Consider the following 27231-nt stretch of genomic DNA (forward strand, 5'->3'; position numbering starts at 1 on the left):
GATGACATGATTATTACAGGTGATGACCCTCAAGCCATATCTGATTTGCAATGTTACCTGGGTAAGCATTTTGAGATGAAGGACTTAGGAAATCTCAACTATTTTCTTGGTCTTGAGATCTCCTCATCATCTAGTGGCTACTATTTATCTCAAGCAAAATATGCGTCTGACCTCCTCAATCGATCTGGTATTACTGATTCTGCCACTTTCTCAACACCTCTGGATCCGAATGTGCGTCTCACTCCTTTTGATGGTGTTCCCCTTGAAGATCCCACTTTGTATAGGCAACTAGTTGGCAGCCTAATTTACCTAACTGTGACTCGTCCAGATATTGCGTATGCAGTTCATATTGTTAGTCAGTTCATGGCTGCCCCTCGTACAATTCACTTCACTGCCGTCCTTCGCATTCTTCGCTACATCAAAGGTACTTTGGGTCATGGTCTACAGTTCTCCTCCCAATCCTCCCTGGTTCTCTCTGGTTTCTCTGATGCTGATTGGGCGGGTGATCCTACTGATAGACGGTCTACCACTGGCTATTGCTTCTATCTAGGTGACGCTCTTATCTCCTGGCGAAGTAAGAAACAATCTGTTGTTTCCCGTTCCAGCACAGAGTCTGAATATCGTGCACTGGCTGATGCTACTTCAGAATTAATTTGGCTGCGTTGGCTTCTTACTGATATGGGGGCCCCACAGACATCACCCACTATTCTTCATTGTGATAATCACAGTGCTATTCAGATTGCACACAATGATGTATTCCATGAACGAACAAAGCATATTGAGAATGACTGTCACTTTGTTCGCCACCACCTACAGAGCAACACACTTCATCTCCAACCCATCTCTACCACCGATCAACCTGCGGATATATTCACCAAAGCTCTCCATTCTCCTCGTTTCACTCAGTTAATTCACAAACTCAAGGTGGTCTCGACACTCCCATCTTGAGTTTGAGGGAGGGTATTAATGAAATTAGAGCAAATATTATGGAGTAGATTATGCTCAAATATCATGGAGGAGATTATGCTCAAATATCATGGAGGAGATTATGCTGTATTTAACACTATTATTCTTCCCTTATTTAACCTTAATTTTGTGTATAAATATACTTGTATGCTGTAATATTTCATATGAGAAATACAGAAACATCAATAAAGTTACAATTTCTTTAAGTATTTGTTATTCCCAAAAATTGTTTTCCTAAATGTGATATTTATTTATATATCGCGAGATAAGATTGTGTATTACCTTCCACAGGCCACCAAACCAAAACCTACAATTAGAAAAGTGTATGAAAAAAATTAATGAAAGACGATATAAAGAATGAGGTAACAGATTAAAACTAGTGGTATTTTGTAGTATATATATGCTAAATAAAACTATAGAAACACATTCAATAATTCATTTACTCTATACGCATAATTGATTTCCAGCGGCTAAAATTTCAAAGAAGAAGTTGTTTAATTATGATGATGAAACCCTATTAATTAGCTAGATTAAATTTGGAGGATCATTTTATTGCTAAATTTATCATACCCCTGAGAATGAATGTTACAACAGTCTAGTCTAAATTCACTACTTTTTCATAAATAGCCTAATATGCTAAGATTTTTCATAAATGTCATGCTGAACGGTCTCATAAACCCTTGTCATAATTACGAGGGTTTAAAAAAATTGAAAAATAATATAGAATCACATCTAAAATAAATATATTTTCATTAATAATTTATTTTCAAATAGACGACTAAGGAAGACGCTCAATCAAAAGCTCGAGGGTCTATATATACCGAATATAACACAGTCTATATTAAAAAAAGGTTACAAGATGGGAAATTATGTAATTAAAAAAATCTACGGTGAATATAACACAATATATATTCAAAAAAGTTACAAGATAAGAAACTTTATAATTAAAAAAGGTTATCACAAAAAAACAACCACATAATATCATACTAAAAAGTAGTTAAATATACTATAAAAAGCTATTTACATACAAAAATATTGCAAAAAATAATATATACAAAAAAAAAAAAAAAACTCATTGCATATAATGATACATTATTGTATATATAATACAAAAAAAAAAAACATTATAATAAAGAGTTAGAATTTTAAAAATTAACCAAGGTAGATTTGAGTATGCGGTTAATTTTATCCTAAAACTAAGAGAATTTAGTAATGAAATATATATGAAAAGCAGCACGTTCGTGAAATATGTATAGTGAAGGCTATACCTCTAAATTTTAAAAGGAACGCATGGAAGTTAATAAGTACGTTATTATATTTATATTTGGGATGCAATCAAATCAAAAATTCAAAGGAAAAACAAACAACCTATTATTCCTTTAATAGTTTATCCAAACATTGTTCATATGATGTGTAGATAGTGATACCGCCCTTACTACTTACCTTCCTCCAAAGCTACTATGTAACGCTCTAAGAAGATATGGTTTGGACTTTTTACATTCTTCCTCCCAAGTTCTTTGAAAGCTACAAAAAAATGATTATTAAAACAAGTGTTGAAGATCTCATATATATTGAAAAAAAAAAAAAAAAAGAAACATCGTTTAAGATAGATGGGCTACCGGTTTAATAATATTTGCAAAAAAACCACAAAAAAAAAAAAAAAAGAAAAAGAAAAATAATAATGTTGAGAGAGAGAGGTAAACACACCAATTGAATAATGTTTCAGTTTGGTCCCATGTATCCAATTTCCATACATCCTTCTCTGTCAGAGGTCTTTTGTATCCTATCTTTATTATGTGATTCATCCATGCGAAAGTCATTTCTAGTAAAGTCATGGTAGCCACAATTAAAAGAACAAACATTAAATTCATCACTTTTGATTAGGGAGACTATCGGACTCGAACTGCTAATCACATGATCTGCCACAGGATAAGTGTTTGGATTACAAACTTTAAGTGGGTCAATATATATCACCCACTCTATATTTGAGCTCCAATTATATATATATATTGGTATTTTCAACTATTATAACCTACAATTAAACGTAGTTTTACCGATTCAAATTTTTGTTACAATGTTTATTCTTTTCTACTTGTCCTCTATTTATCTCTTTCTTACATAGTTTTACTATTTTCTGCCCGCACGATAAAATAGCCTATACTCCCAACATGGATTATATTAAAACTCACAAGCTACAATATTTATTAATTATAACAACCAACTCAATGCCCCAAATACTTCCTTAGTCTATTTTTTTTCATTTATTAAACTCACCGTGTTTGTATACATCAATTATTTCAATACAACACATACTTGTTCCATATTCAAAATTCCATTTTTATTTCTTCTATTTTTGTTATTATATCTTTATAGATTTATTGTTTTCAAAGGTACAATTCGAGTTGCATTATTTTTCTAGTTTTTATTCTTCGTAAATATGTGCATATTAATATGTACTACAATGTTTATCTGTTGTCTTCATGTCTTGGTGTGCAAAAAGGAAAAAACATAAAATATCGATCTGTATCGTTAAAGGTAATAATATCACAAGATGTTGTAAAATTGATACTGACTTGAATATAAGTTTGCATGTCGCTCGGGACATAAATGTTCTCCTTGGACAAGTTCTTCATTTTCTAAAGTATCCACAAGTTTATTAGTAATCACATCTGTACCTTCATCACTGAGAACATCTAAGCTAGGAAAATATGCAAGTAAGAGAACACCAAATAAAGCCTGCACGATTAATAAAATCTTTTGTAAGAGCTAGCTAGCAATGAGGTGGAACAAGATAAAATCTAACAATATGTACTCTAAAAGCCATGTGTCAAATTTGTATGTGGGGGCTGCCTGATCGGCTATACCACACTCAAGCTTTTTTTCTTTTTTTTCCTAAATTTGAGCGTAATATAAGACAAACATGCCTGGAAGAAGACTTCAATGATGTACAAACATAGAATATATCTGCAAAAGACAAACACACTAACGGTCAAACATGATTGGAATAAGACTTCAATGATGTAAAAACATAGAATATATGATCTTGTTGAGTCTACAAATATTAAACTTATTTTTCACATCTATCTAGGATATACATATATGTGTGTATATATGTACATATATACATGTAAATTATATATGTACATATATACATCTATATATGTACATATGTATTATAGATGTACATATATATATGTGTATATATATATGTACATATATATATAACATTTCAATTCAATTTCTAATTAATATATTAATTTTATTTTATATGTTATTTACTGACGATGCCATCAAAAGTTAAAGGATAAAATAAAATAAAATACCTCTTGTACATATCCCTGACTGAAAGAATTAAATTGAGCATTACAATCTTGGCCACTAATACGTAAACAACCCCAAACCTAATGGGCCATCGAAATTGAAATATGTAAACTTTGGTTTCAACAACCAACATTACAAGCATGGAGCCCCATGTAAGAGCTCGAATCATCGAGTTAACCACCTGAGATAATAAAAAGAAGAAATGCCTTAATTAATATTGGTCGATTCCGTATCATAAAATTCACCCATCAAGCTAGTAGAATGTTTAACGACCCATATGAACATATTTGACTGACATAAAACTTATATAGTTAATCTTGAGGTCAAAGATTTGATTCTCTACCCAACCAGAGAGAGAAGAAGAGAAAAGAAAAGGAAAAAACAAAAAACAAAAAAACAAAAAAAAAAAAAAAAAAGAAAAAGAAAGAAAAGGAGAAACCAATCAAGACAGAATTCTAACTCAAAAACCTTTTAAGTTTCTATTAATTAACCCAATCAAAAAGAAAATCAGAAAGTCTTCTCTTTCGTTTTCTCATATTTGAAGCATATTCTTTGTTTTTTCTTTTTTCCATCAAACTGTGTAAAATAATTTAGCTAATAAATCTTAACCTATTCATTGAAGTAAAAAAAAGAAAAAAAATTAGAATATTATAAGAAGAAAAAGAAAATTAGGTATACCTCAAATGGGGCAAATCCAGGTTGTTGGGCATCTAAATTGAAGATTGGAATTTTGGCTATCAATTTAAACAAAGGCTCAATGGCAAAGTAAGTAGCCAAAAAAGATAAGAAATAGTTGAAGATGTTAGACTTGAAGCAAAACCTTTGTGATTTATATTTGTAGAAGATGAGCCAAATTCTATACATACATAGAGCTAGAAGAAGCATGTGAGAAATAGAGAGCACAAGTGAGTCAATGGCACATGGCGTGTAAACGCCAAATGCAGACTTGCTCCAAACACCACCTATAACTGGTGGTCGACAATACCAGAAAAATATAGTCTTCATGGTCATAAGTTTCGAGTTTTTTTTTATTTTTATTTTTGACACACCTACAATAAACGAAACAATCAAGATCATTATATTAAATACAATATAACAAGAGAATATTGCTTAAAAATACAACAAAATGCCAAAATCAAAGGAGAAAAAAAAAAGAATAAAGGATAATATAAAATTAGTTAAACAGAATGAAATAATTAACAAAAACCTCATATTGAGAACAACATAAGGAAGGAATTAAGAAGGCGACCATAGACAACCGAACTAATAATTTATAATGAAAAATCCACTTATTAAAATAAAAAGATCTTGGAAAGGAAGGCAGTAGGGGTAATTGAAATGACAAACTTCTTTGAACCACCTCTTAAATCAAAACAAAAACAAAGATAAAATTGAATGAGAGAACAAATAAGAGCATAAGGAAAAAAAAAATAAGTATGACTATGACTTCGTAATTTTGAAATTCATTTCGAATCCTTCCTCTGAACAAAAAAAAAAAGTCGGGTTTTATTTTCTATAGCATCAGTAATTTTTTAAAAAATATTTGTATCCTTAATTAATAGTACATTGTGATCATTCTTGATTTTTCCTATGTTATGGACCATCATCTCTTTTATATTAATTAATTATGAGATTCTTTCCAAGAAAAAAAAAAGGAAAAATAACAAATCTTTCCATTTAAAAAAAGAATTCTTTTATGACATCGTTTTGAAATAATCCTTACAAATTGTGTACTATTTGAAATATATATCATCAAAATTAAAACAAAAGATTGCGATGTAAGTTCTTTTTTTCATGCATTTTCAGGCTAGGTGTTTTTTTTTATGATATATTAAGTGAAAATAATTGAATCTCTTATCTTAATATCAATAGTACAATTAAGTTATGCTCTTGTTAGTTAGTATTATTAGTTACACAAAATATGTATGATAATTAAACCAAAATATTATATAATTAACTGCAATAAATACACAAAAATATTACTAACTAAATAAAATATGTAAAATAAATACATAAAAATACACCATAACTATATATATATAATTTATCTTATTACCAAATTTGATACAATTACACAAACAAAGAATTTAAGTTTTAAAAATAATTTATTTGTTTCTTTCATAATCTTCCAATCACTGTGGAGTAGATTATACTATGCCTAAAACATTCACAAACTATGAGAAGAAAAATAAATAAATACATTATAATAAATTTACATTAAGGATTAGAACTCAGTATATGGTTTTTATTCAAAGAAAACATTTAAAAGTAAGTCCTCTAGCCAAAGATGATCTAGAAAGTGATAAAACTATGTTTTATTCAAGAACTTTTCACCGGTGATGGGGACAACAGAAAAGGGTCGTAGGGGACAAAATGAGATACCTCTTCCACCCAGTGTTTATCAAAGACTTACTTCAAGCCCAACACTATTGAACCTCGCCCAGGCTTTAGCTTACCACAGAATGAGTTGTGAAGATATGCTACTTCAAGAGTTGCAGGCAACTCAAGAACAACAAAGCATGAACTATCCTCCGATTGTAGATAACAATCTTTCTTTTACTGACCTCTTGTTTTAATTTTCTTCTTTTTTTCTTTCTTCTTCATTGTTCCTCCCCGAAAGTTGTTCATTTATAGCACTTCCTTCTAAATTACCATCCTCTTTAATTATTACTTTTGAAATGAAATCACAAAAATCAGTTATTACTAAATTTGTCATTACAAAAATCAATTATTACCAAATTTCATTACAAAAGTCAATTAATTTAGTATAACAAATAGAAGGATGTCCTACCAAATTAATGGCCAATCAGTTTTCTTTTCCAAATTAATGGGCCAATCAGTTTTCCTTTTTCCTTTTTATAAAAATTAAAATAAAAAGATTTATATATTTACAATATTTGGTAAAAATGGGTATATAATCAAATATTGGTTGTACTATTTGTTACATACAAATATCCGAATCAAATTTTCCTTTTTCTTTTCGACATTAATATTATTATAGAGCAATATTTACAAATTTTACAATTTCTCTCAAATGAAGTGTATTACATAGCAACTAAAAATTTATGTTTATTTGACACATGGCATGAGTGTTAGATAATAAATAGATTGACACATGACTATGACCGTCTATTTATATTAATAGTATTTGTAATATAATTAAGTTTTTTTATAACATATATATAATAATTAAATATTAAAATTAACATTTTCTTAAATTAAAGAAAATGATTAAAAAAGAGCCAAGACATTGAAAAATAAATGAGCTGACTCGCCCATTTCTTACCATTGAATTTATTTTTTTTCTTAAATATTGCTCAAGTGTTCAACAATCTTCTGGTTTTTTTAAAATTATTTCTAAAAGTGCACTATTTTTTTAATAAGTTCTCCAAACAATATTATTTTTAAATATGCGCACACGCACGTTACATCTCATCCTTTTTTGCTTCTATTTAGAATTAATGTTTTATTGATAATTATAATTAATGATAGAAATATTTTAAAAATTAATTTCTATTAAACAGTGAATGCAAACTATATTTTTAGTCTCTTTGTTTCAAGGTTAGTTATGAATTAAAATGTGATAATATTTAATTTACTTTTTTTAAAATTTAATATTTTATCTCTAAATTATAGAATAATTTTAAATTAATATTACTGAAGATTATTGAACGAAGTAGAAGTTATAAAACAAAAAGAAGAAAAAGAGAGTTAAGTAATATAATAATACTAATTTTTAAATTTAAAAACACATTCTCCAAAAAAAAATGAGAAATTTTAAAATGTTGATCTAGAAAACATAAGTTCTTATGTCATTTTTCTTTCTCATTTTAGTTAGAAAAATAAAAGGAAAAAAAATAGAAAATAATATGGAAGAAAATTTTTCATTTACTCATCTATATAACTAAAAGATAACAAAAGAAAAAAAATATTTACAAAGAAATGAAAGAAAATATTTTTATAGATCTCCAACACCGAAAAAAAAATTGTCTTCTTGCATTTTCCTTTTCTCCTAATTGATGTTGTGATTTTCTAAATTCACTATTTATCTTATCTTCTCATATTTCTTGTCTCATTGCACTTCCATCTCCATTTTTGTTGCTATAAGGAAGCAAGGGGCGACATACATTTATATTGAATAAATTGGTGAAAGTGTGAGTTAGAGAATTCTAAAAGGCTTCTTTGAATTTATTATCATACCTATACAAATTCTTCCACTACCATGGGTCATAAATATTTTTCAATTAAATATTGAAATGGTTAAAGAAATGGAGAAAAATGGTTAAAATTCACCCACTATCCATCCTTGAAGTTGAATGATAAATTGTCATCAAATGATAAATTCTTACATTTCGCATTTTTTGTAAGTGTCAGAGTGTTGAACAATAACATGCTAGCAAAACTTCGCGTGTCTTGCACAATCATTACATGTATAAGAGATGTTGTAACGACTCAACTTTCTAGACTAAGCCGAGGTTACTACTTACTGCTAAGACTCGACATTAAATCACACAAACTCATAAAAGACCTGTTTACGATTCATTAAGAACATTCAAAATATAACAAAATCAGTTTCGGACCCTATTTTAGATCACTTTCCAAAAGTTCCAAAACCATAGTACATGAAATCGTCAAAACAAAACAGCAAAACAGATGTTCTAACCATGACTCCATTTAATAATTAAAAAGAAATAGACATAACAAATACGTTCAGCGAAAGCATCAAAAAGTAGACATGTTCATATGGCCTTCACGCATCCTTCTTGCCTCTCGCCGGTCTGCCCCTCGCGTTACCCTTACCTAAAAATGTTAAAGAGTAAAAGGGTGAGTATAAAAGTATACCCAGTAAGGGACCCACTATTGGGCCCGTTAGGGTAATACAGTTAGCTTCCTATTAAGGAGTACCCTACATAAACAATCTAGTGGCTCCGTAGGATGCACACATCAATCAGTCTAGTGATCCCATCAGATACATCAATTAGTCTAGTGATCCCAAATGATGCACATATCAGTTGAGTGATCCTGAAGGATGCACATATCAGTCAAGGAATCCCGAAGGACACCTTGCTTGCAAGCTACACTACCCCATCGATAATGCTAACTGTTACCCCCCAGTCCATACTAAACCGTCTACAATAGTCACATCACAATATCATCCAAGCTAACAACTCAGTTTTTAAGTTTAGTTGGTCAGACAATTTAGGTTTAATCAACAGTCTCCTTAGTCGTTATAAGGCTCGAACAAGACCCTGGATATCTAGCCGGAGACCTTTGACAAACTTATCAACTCTGGCAGCCTCGGTCGCTACCATCTCAGGTGCGAAATGGGACAACATATCAAACTCCGCATCATACTGCTCCACTGTTCTATCATCCTGCTCCAAGTTCAGGAACTCTTGCCACTTGGCATCTCGCAAACTGGCATAGAAGAATTTCGCATAGAAACTATCCATGAACTGTTCCCAAGTGATCTGACCCACGTCACCCCCTAGCATCCTCTCTACCGTCTTCCACCAGGCAATGCCTCTGTCTGTCAACATGAAAACGGCGCACTGAACTTTCTGATCCTCAGGGTACTTCATATACCGATGGTCTCCAAAGAAGACAACCACATCTGAGCCTTGGTGGGGTCCTCCAAAGGCCTATCGAATATCGTGGGGTTGTACTTTCTGACATCCCTCAAATGTTTGGCCTCTGTTGACAACTAATTCGATAAGCCCTGGTGTACAATTAGAGCCGGAGCAGGAGATGGCGGGGCAGGCTGCTGCTGCTCCCGCATCTAGATAATCAAATCCCTGAACCTCTGTTCCATAGCAGCGAGGTCCACATGAGTAACTTGTGTAGCAGGGTCGGTAGCTTAAGCTACAGGCTGTACTTCAGGTTGGACACATCCTACTCCTCTTCCTTGGCCTCCTTGACCACCCCTATGAGCACCTCTTCTTGGCGGCATTTTCCTATAAGTGTTACAAAATCAAGTACTCTTAAAATCTATAACAAAGATAAGTTGCATGTTCACCTAGGTCAAACATACCACCCATCTTTTTCATAGAATTAGGTAGATATCTTGAAAAACTGGTTACAAGAGGCTCACCCGATTCGATCTTGTCAACAAGTCATATAAGATGACTAAGGTTGAAGGTTCTTAAGTTGACGATTTACGGAACACCTGCTACCTGGAGATCATATTCAGTTCTTGAGCCTAGTTAACCTAGTTTTATGAGCATTCGTGAGAGTTCAGAGGTAATAAAACTGGTTTATCACCTAGACATCGTAGGTTAAAATCTAGTATAATAGTTACGCTCGAATGTTTCACCTAAACTTAGGATTTGTTTAAGTTAGCCTAAACATAATCCTAAAGTAATAGAAAACCCTTAAAACCGTTATAGAACAATTCAACTAGAGAAAAATAATGTATTTTTAACTCTAGCGTCCCTAAGAGTTCACACCGTGAGGTCTATGCAGGGCTTTGGGCCGTGCATAGGAGCGGACTCCCTTCGAAGAGTGTTTGCATGGATCAATAACAAGGTGGATAGGGGAAATAGTTCATAGTAAGTGGATGAGGGATATGTGACAACACATCCTACGATCTTTTCCATTAGGTCGCACCGTGAGATTCTTATAATGCGTCTGCAAGTCTGCCTTGGAGCGACGTTCCCTTTAGTATAGAATTCGGAACACTGCAAATTCCAAAGATGGATAGGTTTTCTTAGATTGGTTTTCATATTGACTTTCCACTTTCGGAGCATATTGATTTTAATCTCTGAGACCCAAAAATAGCGGGTTACACTTACAAGAATTACTAAGTTGTTAGTACATTCTCGACCAAACAAGCGATGACTAAATGCTATAAAGAAGAAAAAGTTATTCTAGAGTTAGCATCTAGTCAAGATTGTCTTGGTTCAAGGGAGGAATAAACAACTACCCTTCGGTGGAGGTTATTCTAAATGTTTGAAATATGGTTGCAAAACATAATAGTGAAGGGTACATTATTAATAATTGCTAAAATAGATTGATTTATAGAGAATTATAGTTTTTCTTCTAAAGAGAATATGTTTGTTTCTTCAGCATGAATAACTCAATAGTCCAACTTTTAGCTTCCGAAAAACTTAATGGCGATAATTATGTGGCATGGAAATCAAATCTTAACATAATATTAGTGGTTGACAATTTAAGATTTGTCTTAATGGAGGAATGTCCTCAAACCCCCACCTCTAATTCTAACCGAACTAGTTGAAAAGTATATGATCGATGGGTAAAGGCTAATGAAAAAGCTCGTGTCTACATTCTTACCAGCATGTTTGAAGTTTTGGCAAAGAAACATGAATCCTTAGCCACGGCTAAAGAGATTATGGATTCATTAAAGGCAATGTTTGTGTAACCAGAATGGTCCCTAAGAACGAGGAATCAAATGCATTTACATTAAGCGTATAAACGAGGGGACCTCAATTAGAGAACATGTCCTAGACATGATGATGCAGTTTAACATCGCCGAAGTAAATAGTGGTGCCATTGATGAGGCTAATCAAGTTTGCTTTATCTTAGAGTCTCTTTCGAAGAGCTTCATACCATTTCAGACAAATGCGTCTCTGAACAAGATAGAGTTTAATCTGACAACCCTTCTAAACGAGCTCCTGCGATTCCAAAACCTTACCATGGGTAAGAGGTAGCAAGTGGAAGCAAATATTGCTACCGTAAAAAGGAAGTTTTCAAGAGGATCATCCTCTAAAACCAAAGTTGAACCCTCAAAACCTAATGCTTAAATAAAGAAGAAGGAAAAGGGAAAGACTCCCAAATAGAACAAGGGAAAGAAAGATGTAGAAAAAGGTAAGTATTACCATTGTGGCCAAAACGGGCACTTGTTAAGGAACTGCCTAAAGTACCTTGTAGAGAAAAAGACAAAGAAGGAGACGCAAGGTAAATATGATTTACTAATTGTTGAAACATGTTTAAAGGAATATGAAAATTCAATTTGGATACTAGATTTAGGAGCCACTAACCATATTTATTTCTCATTTTAGGAAAATAGTTCTTGGAAAAAGCTTTCAGAAGGTGAGATCACTCTCAAGGTTGGAACAGGAGAGATGGTCTCAGCTGAAGCAGTGGGAGATCTTAAGTTGTATTTTGAAGATAGATATGTCATACTTAAGAATATCTTGTATGTACCTCAAATGAGAAGAAGTTTAATATCTATCTCTTATATTTTTGAACAAATGTCTAAAATATCTTTTAAAATTAATGAAGCGTTCATTTTCTATAAAGGTATTCAAATCTGTTCTGCTATACTCGAAAAAACTTATATAAGTTATGTAAGCCCTCGTTCCATTCTTCTTTTATTTATATTAATATTTCCAAAGTTGTGAAAACAAGTTTAAATCTAATTGCCAATTTTTTAAGGTTGAATTGTTTTAATAAGGAAATTGGAACAAATTTAGTTTGGAATAAGACTGGAAAAATTTGAATGTTGAAAGAAGGAAACTAAGAGCAAAAAGGTAAGTTTAATTTGAAGTGAGGGGAAAGATGGTCTTTCTTATATTATTAGTGTTACTTTTATTTTTTTTAAAAAAAAGTTGTCTTCTTCTTCTCCATCCTTCTTCTAAATCAAACTCACCCTCCATTTTTTCTCTATAAAACATGACACATCAACGCTCTTCCATCTTCCATGCACGTGGGTTGCGATGCTAGCCACAACGACATAACTCGCTGGCGCTGACAAAGCTCCTCCGTTGCTGATGACGACCAGCATACCGCATCGTCACTGTTCACATTGTTTTGAAGCCGACGACCTTGATCGGTGTTGTTCTGTCTGTTCTCCATGGGTTTCGTCATCTTCGAAGATGTTCAACATGTAATTAACTTTTGTTGTCATTCCACGAGCTGAATCGCCACTAACATTGTTTCTTCCAACTCCTTCTCGTCGGATCTAAGATTTTGGGTAATTTTTCTTTATTTTAGTTGGGTTTGTCGAAGATTTTCATATACCCATTAAGTTTCAACTTTGATTTTGCAATACCCATTACATTTTGTTGTTAGATGTGGAGTATTGGGAGATTTTAGCCACTTTTTGTATCCGTTCTTCATTCAAATAAACCACTTAGAGTATGATCTTTATGGTTCGGGGTTATCTTTTTGGATGGTTTTGAATACCCATTATGTTTAGACTTGAGTTTAACATTACCCATTACTTTTCGATGCTAGATTCAAGTTTTAGAAGAGCTTGAGTCACTGTTCAGCTATTCGAAAGGTCGAAATTAGGCATTTTGGCACAACTTGTGTAAGATTCTAAGCTTTATGGAGTGGGTCTTGAATACCCATCTAATTTTGGCAATAATATTCAGTAACTCATGGTGTTGGATGATAGATTTTGAAGTTTGATGGTAGTTTTGGTACTAAACATTGAAGTTTAGATTACATTGTTAAGTTCTTGGAAAGTTTGGAGTAATTACGTTGAGTTTTCTTAAAGTTCTTGAATGCTCATTAAGTTTAAATGTTAAAATTGAATTACCCATGATACTCGAGTCCTATAGTTGAATGTTAAGGGTTGAAAATGGGCATTCCATTAACTTTAGAGTTCACTTGGGCATTACTTCTATAAGCTTTGAAACATAAAATTGTTTTAGGTACTAAATTTGAATTTAGAAAGCCGTTAATGTGCGGTCAAGGCTATTTTGACAAGGTATCATTAAGGTTTAGGTAAATTTAATGAGTTCTCTCATAGTCCTTAAATACCAATTTAGTTTTAGCATGAACTTGATATTACCCATAATGTTTGAATGGAAAATTGGGGACTTTAGAGAACTATGAAGCATTGTTCACAGCACTTAAGATCGTTTAGGACAAGTGGGGATAATCTCTTAAGTTATTGACTTGTTACTTTCATGTTGAGTTTGTTATTAAATGATCTAAATCTCTCATATTATTGATATTGCAACTAAGAGCATATTAATATACAAGACCAATTAAGTATACACTAAGTTTGGATCCTCATCTTGTTAAGAGTTTAATGTGAAGTTTAAGGTTCAAGGGTGGAATGTTTAGCCTAGACTAAAGCATTTAGGGGAAAGTTCAATTCAAAACTTGGAAGCATTGGTCAACACGGTTGAGGTTATTTTAAATGAATTTAGGTAAGTTTCTAAGTTATTTATTTGTTAATTTCATATTGAGATTATTAATGGATCTAAACCTCTAAAGTATGAATATTGATTAAAAAATCATATCTACATAAAAGATGTGTTGAATTTGAACTAACTTGGAAGCTCATGGGGTTAAGTATCTAAATTTGAAGTTTAAAGGTTTGAAAGTGGATTTTTAGTCTAGTCCAAGGAGATTCGAGGATGTAATGTCACACCCCCTCTCGGACTACCTGCTAGCTTAGACCGAAAGACAGCGTGAAGCCGATCGATAATGATTTTCTTTACCTGTATCTGTCGACTCTGCTTAAAACTTTAATCAGATGAACTTGCGAATCTAGTATATAAACTATTATACATGTACACAACGTAGTGAATCCTAGACTAATCATACACATACATGAAGTGTACCTCGAAATTTACTGATTTCACGAGTAAACCTAAAGACACCTTAATCAAAATATAACCAACATAAATTTACACAACTGCAGCTCCTAAAGCTTATACAAACTGTGGAGTATCTATAACATACAAGGTTGTATATGCATCATAACACAACAGACTCTATGCCCAACTCGAAACACGTACTGGTAATCGATAACGGAGCTTCGGCAGACTAAGGCAGTCTATCAGGCACTAGAAACTCGATCTCTACCTGGAAAATGGGTAAAACATTTTGGAAAGGGTGAACTATAAAGCTTAGTGAGTGACTCAGTTTAAAACTATAAATTTAAAGATAAGAACACGTGAAAGCTTTACACATATAAATCTGTTTATACAAGTCGTAAATGTAAATGTATAGTAGTAAGAATAGCTTTCTCAAATACTCAGCATATACATCATTGAAATCTAGCAAGGCATATCAAGTATAACAAAATATTTTAACTAACATGACAAATCTACGTTGTGTAGGGTACACCTAGTACAACAAGGCTTACAAGCTCTACGATGTAGTGGGACCCACCTAGCACTCCCATTGTCTTTGTCGTAGTGGCGCCCGCCCAACAGTCACGACAGCATGTTGTTACGGAGTACACTCAGTGTCAACAACGGAATCTAACCAGTGTGCACACGGTAATCTCTAGCCTCATGCTTAAGATCTTAGTCATGTAGTTAATGAAAATTTCATAAATCATCTAAAAATATTAAAACATGCCTGCTTATAAATCTTACACAGAGCTCAAACTTTACTCAGCTCTTTCGTGGAAAACTGTAGTTCTTAAAACAAAACTTCTTACTAATTCATGCTTTGCTTAAAACATTGTGGTTTAAATACTTTCCAAACATTTAATATCCACGTGCTAGCATAAATTTCATTAAGAAATCTAGTTTCCAAACGTATACTTGAAAATAGTCATGAAATTCAAATACCTTTCATGGCTTCGGAAATAAACATTCATCGCATTCAATCATAAATAACAGTTATGGAAAATATTTCAAAATTGGTTTTGTCACTCACAATCTTGGGTTAGATCCTTGGTCTATAAGCTTCGTTTAGTTCTTCTCGGCCTGCCAACAACCCAACCGAGTATTAGAACTCTAAACATTTTGGTTTTCTAAAGATATACATAACATGTCGCACTAAAGATGTCGCTCACGAAAACAAAGCTTAAGAAATAAAATCCTATTTCAACAACTCTCTGAAATTTCCAGATTTCTAACATAACCTTCAAATGACTATAACTCCCTCAATACTTAACCAAAATGAGTGTTCTTTATGTCAAAATCTTCATTTTGAGGTCCTCTAAAACTTACCTAAAGATATATAAATCTAATTCCTTGTGAATAAACTCAGATAACCCTCGAAACAGAACAACTTTCAGAATCACGAGCACACGACCTCTTTAACTTTTCCCTACGATTTAACTTATTTTTAGTCATTTTTGGTTCAAGATTTCTTCATGAACATTGTAGTAAATCGAATAACAACCATACTAAATAGAGATCCTAACTTCATCGGTACACTCTACAATACAAGAAAAACAAGAGACCTCCTAATTTTACGTGAAAACCAACTACCCTGTTTTCTTTGTCAAAAAGCACCCAATGAATATCAGAATTTGCTCCAACTTTCTTCATACAATTCGTTTGAAAATGAGTTAAATTTCAGTAAATGTAAACCTCGCCTCTTAATTCTTTTTGAAGAGTTCAAACTCAATTAAAAAACAGTGATGTGCAGAATGAACCAAGATTCTGCCATGGATACACTTTGCTTGAGTTCTCCTTCTTTTCTTCAACCTCAAAACTCTAGTAAAATTCCTCTTCTTCTTCCTTCCAAACTCTCTCTTAAATTTTCCCTGTAAATTGAAGAAGGAAAAATGGAAGATGGATGAGAACTTTTTGAAGAAAAAGTTTGGCGGTCAAGGGAAGAGAAGAAGAAGAAAAGAAAAATGAAAAATTTCTTCTCTTTTTTTCCTTTTATCCTTTCTTTTCTTTTTTCTTTATTTTACTTAATAAAACAATTATATATATACAAACACACTTAATTTCCATTTTTTTCTCTCTTTTTTTTCCACATTTAAAGAAATTAAACCAAGAAAATATTGGGTTTACATGTAAGGACTCAACAAATGTAAAATAGCTTGAATGCTCTTAAAGAAGTATTTTTAGAGATTATTGTGTTGTCTTGCTAAGTGAAAACAATGATGTGACGTTGAATGTTGTTTCAGGCCAAATTGATGGGGGAAAACGTATAATCTTAGGGGATCGAGTTATTGACTGTGAGTGGCTTATTTTCAAGTATTTCCTTATCAATGTATATATGTCCTATAATATGTCATGATTGTGAGAACTTCGAATATAATTACTTTATGAACCATCTGCTAGAAATTTTTTCAAATATGTCTTTCTGTTTTCCATGAACTCTTATATTTCGAAAGCATGTTTGAACTCGAATTTATTAATCATGATTTATACGGCAACTGATTTAAGGAATACTTGATCTGTTATTAAACGTGGATGTTTTGAATGAAAGGTTATTCTTATAACACGTTTTTAGTTGCTAAGGATTTAAAATGGCTTTATGAAATGTGTTCCCGACCATGTTTGGTTGTTAAACATAAAATATGTGATATTATGAATGTTGGTGATTACCCTTAAGGCTACGAGAATGTGTTTCTGTAGCGCCACCTATGGTTTTCAGAGGATTTCAGGGTTGAAAGAGGCTGTGATCGGAGATCCGAGAACCTGAGCCTAAGTGAGGATATGGATGGAGGATTGTGATATGGCTTTAGGCCTAGCTTAACCCATGTTGGGTGGCTCTATGTGCACATAGGAGTGGGATGTTGTTACCGTGGTAGGTGCTGAGTATGCGTGAGCTCCATTTGGCCGCGCGTTTCCTAGTGGATATGGAGCACGTGTGAGCTATCCCTGGGCCGTATGCTTAGTATGCTATTATGGTTGGGTTTGATTGGTTGGATTGGATTGGATAGAGGTTATCGTGGCAGGTACTAAATATGCTTGAGCTAGTTTTGGTCGTATGATTTTTGGTCATGTGCGAGCTATCTTTGGCCGTATATTTAGATGCCTTGCCATAGTTAGTTTGGATATAGGTTTGTTGGCCTTACTTATGGTTTATGGTAATATATGATTCTAATGTTTTAATTATCATTTCGATGTTGATTTTATAACTAAATAGTTAAATATATGTTTTATAAGTTTTTAAGAAAAATAAACAAAATTGTCATTCATTGAGTTTCAACTCATGTTTTCAATGTTTTCTCCCCTCCAGGTAATGGTCAAGGACCAAGCATTGGTTGTGCTTTCCTGTCAGTGTTTGTAGTATCTCATTTTGTAGTATGTATATTCTTTATGTATTCTATTGCATTACCGGGTGATTAGAAGAAGCGATAGTCACGATGAGAATTTGAGTATGTAATGTCTCTTATTAGATTGTATTTCCTTTGCAACTAATTCGTAGTTGAATATAAACTTTGTTTGGGACTCTGGATTATGTTGGATGAGTGTATAGTGAGACACACTCGATGATATTTGAGTTTTTGAAAAGGTTAGAAGTGTGTCTTTCTTCTATTTTCAGGTATGGTTAGTTCGTTTTTCAGAGGAGACTGTGTCGAAATTTCTATAGAATTTCTTGAAATAGGTTTTCTTAATCCTATTTATGAAAGGAATGAGTTTAAGGAGTAGATTCACACCACGATCTAGGTTAGAGGGGAAAATTTAGAACAGGGTGCGACAATTTTGGTATCAGAGCATGGTTTTGGGAAACCTAAGGGTTATGTGCAAGAGTTAGGAAAATCAAGAGCCTTTGCATTCAAGAGTTAGCAAGAGTTTGAATCGAATAAGTAAGTTACATTGTAACATACACAATTGTGGCATACGATCCAAGCAACCTACTAAGAAAACTCGTGATGCTCTTGATAGTTTAGACATGCAGTTGAGGAAGTTAAAGCGACATTAGTTACCCTCAGGCGGAAAAAGAATTTTGGTGAGCTGATGATATCTCATTTAACTCAGAATATTGTTGTTGGCATGAGAATTATGTGAGCCAGTCTTAAAAACTAAGGATTTGAGCTTTTAAAGAGTCTAGGAACAACAACATTCGACATAAGACAAGCGAGTGGAACTTGCCATTCTCTTACTGTAAAAAGGGGCAAAGTGTTGATGGCGTTATACTAAGTTAAGCCTTAGTGGTAGACTAGTGTGTTGGAAAGAACATGGAACCATGAGTTGTCTAAATGAAATGAAGGCTTGACCTGCCACTCTCTTGTTGTAAAGAGGAGCGAAGAACTGATGGCGTTTCTCTACGTTATGTCTGATGGTAGATTAATTAGTTACAAAGAATCTTAAAGAGTTATCCGTAAGAACCCGATCAGTGGTCATTCGAAAATAGGAAGCGAAATGAATTTTGGAAGCTTTAACAGGAAACTGTGTTTATGGCAAAATATGGAAAGAAGCACATCTAATCGTCCAAATATTCTATTTTAGTTATAAAAGACGAGGTGAACAAATGAAAAAGTTTTAAGTATAGTTTAAGAACGGAGGTTCATATGCTGCTACTGTTAGTACTGAATGGATGATGTTGTTGAACTTATAACTACGGCTATACAAGTTGCAAAGAACTTGTTTGAGAATAAGGTAGAGAAATGAATCTCAAGGGGTGCTTGAATAGCTAATCTTGCGAACTTATCATCTGAAGGGGCTAATGGCTGGTTAACCCTGGAATTTGATGAGTCTATTGGAATAGATTTCTTGTCAATGTATCACACCACTATAGGTTTATATCATAAAAGATCAAGTGTTTAAGTAACAAGGTGACGTTGAAGTGAGTTTAAAGGCAATGGAAAGATTTCTCGCGTATGTTATTTCCGTGGTAAGAGCGAGGTAGTTTAAGAAAGGGTTGTATTGCCTACTTGGCTTATGTAATAAATACCCAAATCAAGAGCTAAAATTTGAGAACATTTCTATGGTACAAAGGTATTGAGAATGTATTTCCAAACAGAATACGAGGATTACTATCTATAGAGAGAATCGATTTCTTCATGGAGTTAGTATTGGTATAACACAAATCCCTTCGCACCATACAAGCGGACTCCAACGAAACTGAGGAAGTTAAAGGCTCAATGTAGAAACTTATGATTAAGGGTTCTATGTAGCCCAATGTTTCTCTTTGGATGCACTAGTCTTGAGTTGTTAAGAAGAAAACGGCATCCTAAGGGTAAGTAATAATTAATGATAGTTGGACAAGGTAACCGTCTTTATTAAGTACATTTTGCCATGTATTGATGATTTGTTCGATCAGCTAAAGGACACCTTAGTGTTCTTTAAAATAGTTGAGAGCAAGATATCATCAATTAAAGAGTAAGGAGCCAAGTAACAAAGATGATGTTTAAAATGAAATATGAGCATTGTTAATTTCTTGAAATATGGTTGGTTTGACTAATGCACCAACTGCCTTTGTAGACTTAATGAACCGAGTATTTCAAGCTAGAGTAAATTGTCAATTGTGCTCATTATAGATGTATTACTTATTCTAAGGGGAAAGAAAAGCATGATAATACATCTTAGAATATTGTCGTTGACGTTACAAGACAATAAAAAGTATGTAAAGTTCAGTCCACGTAGATTTTGCCGTAGACAAATAACATTCCTTGGTCATGTTGCTACAACCGAAGGTGTCCTAGTGGATCCTCGGGAAGCTAAAATAATATGTAAGTGGAAGCAACCCATGACAATTACTAAAATATGTGGTTTTCTTGGTTTAATTGGATGTTACCAGCATTTTATAAAAGGAATTTCAAAGTTAGCTCTTTTATTAACCAAGGCCAAGTAGGACTCATAATTTAAGTGGATGAAGATTGTGAGCAAAGTTTTTAGGAATTGGGGAGACGACTTGTTTCCCATGACTATTTTACACTTCTGATACCTTATGTTGTGTTTAAATCTTATTGTGATGCTTCTCATCAAGGTTTAGTTTGTGCTCTAATGTACAAAGGTAAGGTGATAACTTATGCTTCCAAATAATCGAAGAAGCATGAGTGTAACTATGCAACTCATGATGTGAGAATAGCCTCAATAGTGTTATTATTAAAAAAGTGGCAACACAATTTTATATGTAGAGAAGTGTCGTATCTTGACAGATCACAAGAGTTTAAAGTACCTTTGGATCAAAAGGATTCAAGTATAAGACAATGAAGATGGTAAAGTTATTGAAGTTTATGGACTATGCATTGGATTACCATCTAGGAAAAAACAAATGTAGTAACTGATGCTTTAAATTAAAAGATAGTTCATTGCAAGCTTCTTGGATGTCATCAACTTTTTATGTTTTGCAATTAATAATTGTAATGCGCAGTTGATAGCGACTCTCAGAGAGGTTGCATGTATAGTTCGAGTAAGATTGAATCTTATTAACAAGAGTAAAGGCTCATGATAAGAATACTGAAGGTTTAAGCAAATAAGAGACTTAGTGAATCAAGACTTCCAATTAGGCTATAACTTAGGAGGTCATGGAGCAATGATAAGATATATTTGATCATGTGTTTATGGTAAATTATAGGTAAACAATGAAATATAAGAGAAAACTTACCACTTTTGCTTAGGCTATGCATTTGGAAGCACCAAGGTGTATCGAAGTTTAAAACAACACCATTGGTGTCTTGGAAGGAAGCGCAAGATAGCTGAGTATGTCTTAAGATGTTTGTTTTGTCAACAGGTTAAACTGTTTAGACAAAAGCAACCGGACTATTGAATCCAATTCAATTACTAGAGTGGAAATTGTAACAATATTTTTATGTGTTAAGTAAGGGTGAGGAAATGAAGTGTCTAAGAATTGATACTAGTCCCCAAAGAGACAATAAAGGTTATTAGAGACATACTAAACACAACCCATTATTGCCAAAGGAGTTATTTATATAAATTTGAAGTCAGTGTTAAAGTTTTCTCTTAATCTTCTTTGGGAAGTTTTGCTTGGTAGAAAAAGGTCTTGGATCTTGTGAGATATTGGAATGTGTTGGACCATTCACATATCGTTTAGCGCTGCTTATGGAACTTTCAAGGATCTATGATGTGTTTCATGGTCAATGTGGCATAAGTACTTTCTTGATCCCTCTCATACTCTTGAGGCACAACTGGTCCTTTTGAAAGAGAACTTGTCCTACGAAGAGGAACCTAAGCCAATTCTTGATAAGAAGAAACAAGTGCTAAGAAAACCAAGTCATACCGTTAGTCAAGGTTCTTTGGAGGAACCATACTGCTAAGGAAGTAACATGGGAAAGTGATCAGGCAATGAGGACTCGATGCCTACAACTTTTCATTTGATCACTTCAATCGAATTTCGAGGACGAAATTCTTAAAAAGGAGGTAGTAACTTGTAAACCCTCGTTCCATTCTTCTTTTATTTATATTAATATTTCCTAAGTTGTGAAAACAAGTTTAAATCTAATTGCCAATTCTTTAAGGTTGAATTGTTTTAATAAGGAAATTGGAACAAATTTAGTTTGGAAATTGAATGTTTGAAAGTAGGAAACTAAGAGCAAAAAGGTAAGTTTAATTTGAAGTGAGGGGCAAGATGGTCTTTCTTATATTATTAGTGTTACTTTTTTTTTAAAAAAAAAAAACAGAAGTTGTCTTCTTCTTCTCCATCCTTCTTCTACATCTTTCTTCTACATCAAACTCACCCTCCATTTTTTCTCTAGAAAACTTGACACACCGACACTCTTCCATCTTCCTCGCACTTGGGTTGCAACGTTAGCCAACAACGACGTAACTCGCTTCGTCGTTGTTCACGTTGTTTTGAAGCCGACGACCTTGATCGATGTTGCTTTATTTGTTCTCCATGGGTTTCGTCATCTTCGAAGATGTTCAACATGTAATTAACTTTTGTTGTCATTCCACGAGCTGAATCGCCACTAACATTGTTTCTTCCAACTCTTTTTCGTCGAATCTCAGATTTCGGGTAATTTTTCTTTATTTTAGTTGGGTTTGTTGAAGATTTTCATATACCTATTAAGTTCCGGCTTTGATTTTGCAATACCCGTTACATTTTGTTGTTAGATGTGGAGTATTTGGAGATTTTAGCCACTTTTCGTATCTGTTCTTAATTCAAATAAACCATTTAAAGTATGATCTTTATGGTTCGGGGTTATCTTTTTAGATGATTTTGAATACCCATTAAGTTTAAACTTGAGTTTAACATTACCCATTACTTTTCGATGCTAGATTCAAGTTTTAGAAAAGCTTGAGTCATTGTTCAGCTATTCGAAAGGTCGAAATTAGGCGTTTTGGCACAACTTGAGTAGGATTTTAAGCTTTGTGGAGTGGGTCTTGAGTACCCATCTAATTTTGGCGATAATATTGAATAACCCATGGTGTTGGATGATAGATTTTGAAGTTTGATGGCAGTTTTGGTATTGAACATTGAAGTTTAGATTACGTTGTTAAGTTCTTGGAAAGTTTGGAGTAATTACGTTGAGTTTTCCTAGAGTTCTTGAATGTCCATTAAGTTTAAGTGTTAAAATTGAATTACCCATGATACTCGAGTCCTATAGTTAAATGTTAAGGGTTGAAAATGGGCATTCCATTAACTTTAGAGTTCGCTTGGGTATTACTTCTATAAGCTTTGAAACATAAAATGGTTTTAGGTACTAAATTTGAATTTAGAAAGTCGTTAATGTGTGGTTAAGGCTATTTCGACAAGGTATCATTAAGGTTTGGGTAAATTTAATGAGTTCTCTCATAGTCCTTAAATACTCATTTAGTTTTAGCATGAACTAGATATTACTCATAATGTTTGAATGGAAAATTAGGGACTTTAGAGAATTACGAAGCATTGTTCACAGCACTTAAAGTTCGTTTCGGACAAGTGTAGGTAATCTCTTAAGTTATTGACTTGTTACTTTGATGTTGAGTTTGTTATTAAATGATCTAAATCTCTCATATTATTGATATTGCAACTAAGAGCATATTAATATACAAGACCCATTAAGTATACACTAAGTTTGGATCCTCATCTTGTTAAGAGTTTAATGTGAAGTTTAAGGTTCAAGGGTGGAATGTTTAGCCTAGACTAAAGCATTTAGGGTCATTGGTCAACACGGTTGAGGTTATTTTAAATGAATTTGGGTAAGTTTCTAAGTTATTTATTTGTTAGTTTCATATTGAGATTGTTAATGAATCTAAACCTCTAAGGTATGAATATTGATTAAAAAAGCATATCTACATAAAAGATGCGTTGAATTTGAACTAACTTGGAAGCTCATGGGGTTAAGTATCTAAATTTGAAGTTTAAAGGTTTGAAAGTGGATTTTTAGTCTAGTCCAAGGAGATTCGAGGATGTAATGTCACACCCCTTCCCGGACTACCTTCTAGCTTAGATCGAAAGACGACGTGAAGCCGACTGACAACGATTTAAAAAATATAAAGTTGTAGTTGAGAATGGATTAAATACAACAATAAAGATACTTCGATCAGATCGAGGTTGAGAGTATATGGATTTACGATTCCAAGACTATTTGATAATATGGAATCTAGTCACAACTCTCTACACCTAGTACGCCTTAGCAGAACAGTGTATCAGAAAGAAGAAACCAAACGTTGTTGGACATGGTTCGCTCTATAATGAGTTTTGCTTAGTTATCGGATTCTTTTTGGGGATATGCTTTTGAGACAGCTATCTATATTTTGAATAACATTACCTCTAAAAGTGTTTCAGAAACATCTTATGAGCTACGGAAAGGGCGTAAAGGTAGTTTACGTCACTTTAGAATTTGGGGATGCCCGATACACGTGTTGGTGCAAAATCCTAAAAAATTGGAACATTGTTCAAAATTATGTCTATTTGTAGGTTATCCAAAGGAATCAAGAGGTTGTTTGTTTTACGATCCTCAAGAAAGTAAAGTATTTGTATCGACAAATGCCATTGTCACATATTTTGTCACATATTTTTGTCACATATTTTTGTGTTCGAGCTACCATGGAAAATACAGTGCTGGAGGAAAATACGGTTGCCATGTTCAATATCAATGAGGTAAGGTTATCTTAGAATTACTAAAATGCAGTTTTTGAAGTTCATCAAATTATCTCTATTGATTTAGTATATGTAACTTGAATACACTTTTTGTTAAGATGAGACACTCTGTTTTACTTGCCAAACGCTAAAAGTTGTTCTCAGCATTCTACTTCAAATCCCAACACTTCATAATCTATTTTCATTCAAAATATTGGTTTTCTCTCCTTTTGTACTTTGTGCTAGTGCATCGTTCGATCAATTTTCTTACTTTTAGCCATCAATATGCTTGTAGGTGTTTTAGCTTTGAGTTTTGTTAAGTATGTGGGCTGAATTTGGTGTTTGCGATTATGTGTTCTTGAAGTGTGTATGTAATGTAGGTAAGTTTATGGATTGAATTCGGTATTTGCACTGATGTGTTGTTGAAGTGTGTATGTAATTTAGCTAAGTATGTGCTCTATGTTGTTGAAGTGTGTGGTTGATATGTGTTGTTGATCATGAAGTGTTGTTGAAGTGTGTTGATAAAAAAAATATTGTTGAAGTGTGTTGTTGATCATGAATGTTGTTGATCATGAAGTGTTATTCAAGTGTGTATGTAATTTACCTAAGTTTGTGGGCTTAATTTAGCTAAGCTTGGAAGTTATTATTCTTGAAGTGTGTATGTGCTCTATATTGTTGAAGTGTGTTGTTGATCATGAAGTGTTATTTAAGTGTGTTGTTGATAAAAAAAATGTTGTTGAAGTGTTTTGTTGATCGTGAAGTGTGTATGTAATTTAGCTAAGTATGTGCTCTATGTTGTTGAAGCGTGTTGTTGATCATGAAGTGTTGTTGAAGTGTGTTGATAAAAAAAATGTTGTTGATGTGTGTTTTGATGTGAAGTGTGTAAGTAATTTAGCTAAGTATGTGCTCTATGTTGTTAAAGTGTGTTGTTGATGTTGAAGTGTGTATGTAATTTAGCTAAGTATGTGCTCTATGTTGTTAAAGTGTATTGTTGATCATGAAGTGTTGTTGAAGTGTGTTGTTGATAAAATAGTGTTGTTGAAGTGTGTTGTTGATGTGTGTTGTAGATACAATAATGTTGTTGAAGTGTGTTGTTGATTTGTGTTGTTGATCTTGAAGTGTGTATGTAGCTAAGTATGTGCTTTATGTTATTGAAGTGTGTTGTTGATAAAAAAAAATGTTGAAGTGTGTTGTTCATCATGAAGTGTTGTTGAAGTGTGTTGATAAAAAAATGTTGTTGATTATGAAGTGTTCTTAAAGTGTTTTGTTGATCATGAAGTGTTGTTGAAGTGTGTATGTAATTTATCTTAGTTTGTGGGATGAATTTAGCTAAGCTTAAGAAGTTATTATTCTTGAAGTGTGTATGTGTTTTATGTTGTTGAAGTGTGTTCATTATGAAGTGAATGTGATTCCTATAACATATATCGAAGCGGATTGAATAAAATAGCTTTTCAATAACTAGCATAACTGCAGAATAGTCAACACCAAATTATCTAGTTCCTAAGTACATGTCTACATGATTCCTAAAACATATGTCTAAGCGGATCGTACAAAATAGCTTTTCAATGGCTACCACTACAGGATAGTCAAAGCATGCTAAAGTACATGTTAACATGATTCCTAAGACAAAATAGTTAAGTTACGTTACAAAATATAAAGCACACTTTTTTCTTTTACTAAATCCTCACCCCATATCTTGATTACCCTCTACAGAGGCTTCTTCTTTTTTGCCAGTTTGGAAGTCCTAATAATGAATAGCAAACTACATAGGTTATACAATTATTGTTTTGTATGCAACATATTAACTCATTACTTGATCCTTAATAGAGTTCATGATAAATTAAGTTAATATTATTCTAAAAGTTATTCAAAGAACAAAAGTTGCAACCAATGTTTTGAGAAACAACAAACAATGTAACAAATAACAAACAATCTAAAAATTTACATCAGAAAGTGACTACAAAAATCCAAATAATATATAAAATGCAATTGCAAAATAAATAAGTTTCAAAACTTTGTTACCATGAGGATTGAGAAGTGTTGCTATCAAAGATCTTTTGTAGTTCATCTTCTATCAAATTCAACCCAAAAAATCAAGTAGACAATATATTGATCCAAATAATCCTTGTTTTTCACTGTAAACAATAGCACAAGAAAACATCATCATTGACATACAACAAATAAATAAATCTTTAATGGCTTAAATTGAGAAGTTTTAGTTTTGTATCTTATCATCTTATAGTTTTTAATTTAGTCTATCACTATTCGTAAATGTTAAAATTAGATAATAATGAAACTTACGATACTTCATAGATTGGCAGAAGTTGAAAAAAGCAAAAAAAGTCAAAGTGAAAA

The 27231-nt window shown here is 32.9% G+C and overlaps 1 protein-coding gene and 1 long non-coding RNA gene across 2 annotated transcripts in view; both read right to left on the minus strand.

Annotated features, from left to right (window-relative positions):
- The window catches only part of LOC107991212 (ABC transporter C family member 2-like), a 28798-nt gene extending 23500 nt beyond the window's left edge, over positions 1 to 5298 (minus strand). The window contains exons 1-7 of the mRNA XM_051084577.1: positions 4966 to 5298; positions 4290 to 4468; positions 3891 to 3930; positions 3540 to 3702; positions 2674 to 2788; positions 2410 to 2490; positions 1249 to 1273 (exon numbers count right to left, since the gene is read on the minus strand). Of these exons, the coding sequence (XP_050940534.1) occupies positions 1249 to 1273; positions 2410 to 2490; positions 2674 to 2788; positions 3540 to 3702; positions 3891 to 3930; positions 4290 to 4468; positions 4966 to 5298 (936 nt within the window). The remainder of the gene's footprint in view (positions 1 to 1248; positions 1274 to 2409; positions 2491 to 2673; positions 2789 to 3539; positions 3703 to 3890; positions 3931 to 4289; positions 4469 to 4965) is intronic.
- Positions 5299 to 8961: 3663 nt separating this feature from the next.
- On the minus strand, positions 8962 to 26981 carry LOC127149524 (uncharacterized). The gene is made up of 4 exons (XR_007821221.1): positions 26899 to 26981; positions 15874 to 15923; positions 15003 to 15069; positions 8962 to 9087 (listed from the first exon to the last, which is right to left on the minus strand). It is a non-coding gene; the product is annotated as an uncharacterized LOC127149524 (long non-coding RNA).
- Positions 26982 to 27231: the final 250 nt, after the last annotated feature.

The sequence above is a fragment of the Cucumis melo genome, chromosome 5 (genome assembly GCF_025177605.1).
Source record: "Cucumis melo cultivar AY chromosome 5, USDA_Cmelo_AY_1.0, whole genome shotgun sequence".
NCBI classification, from domain to species: Eukaryota; Viridiplantae; Streptophyta; class Magnoliopsida; order Cucurbitales; family Cucurbitaceae; genus Cucumis; species Cucumis melo.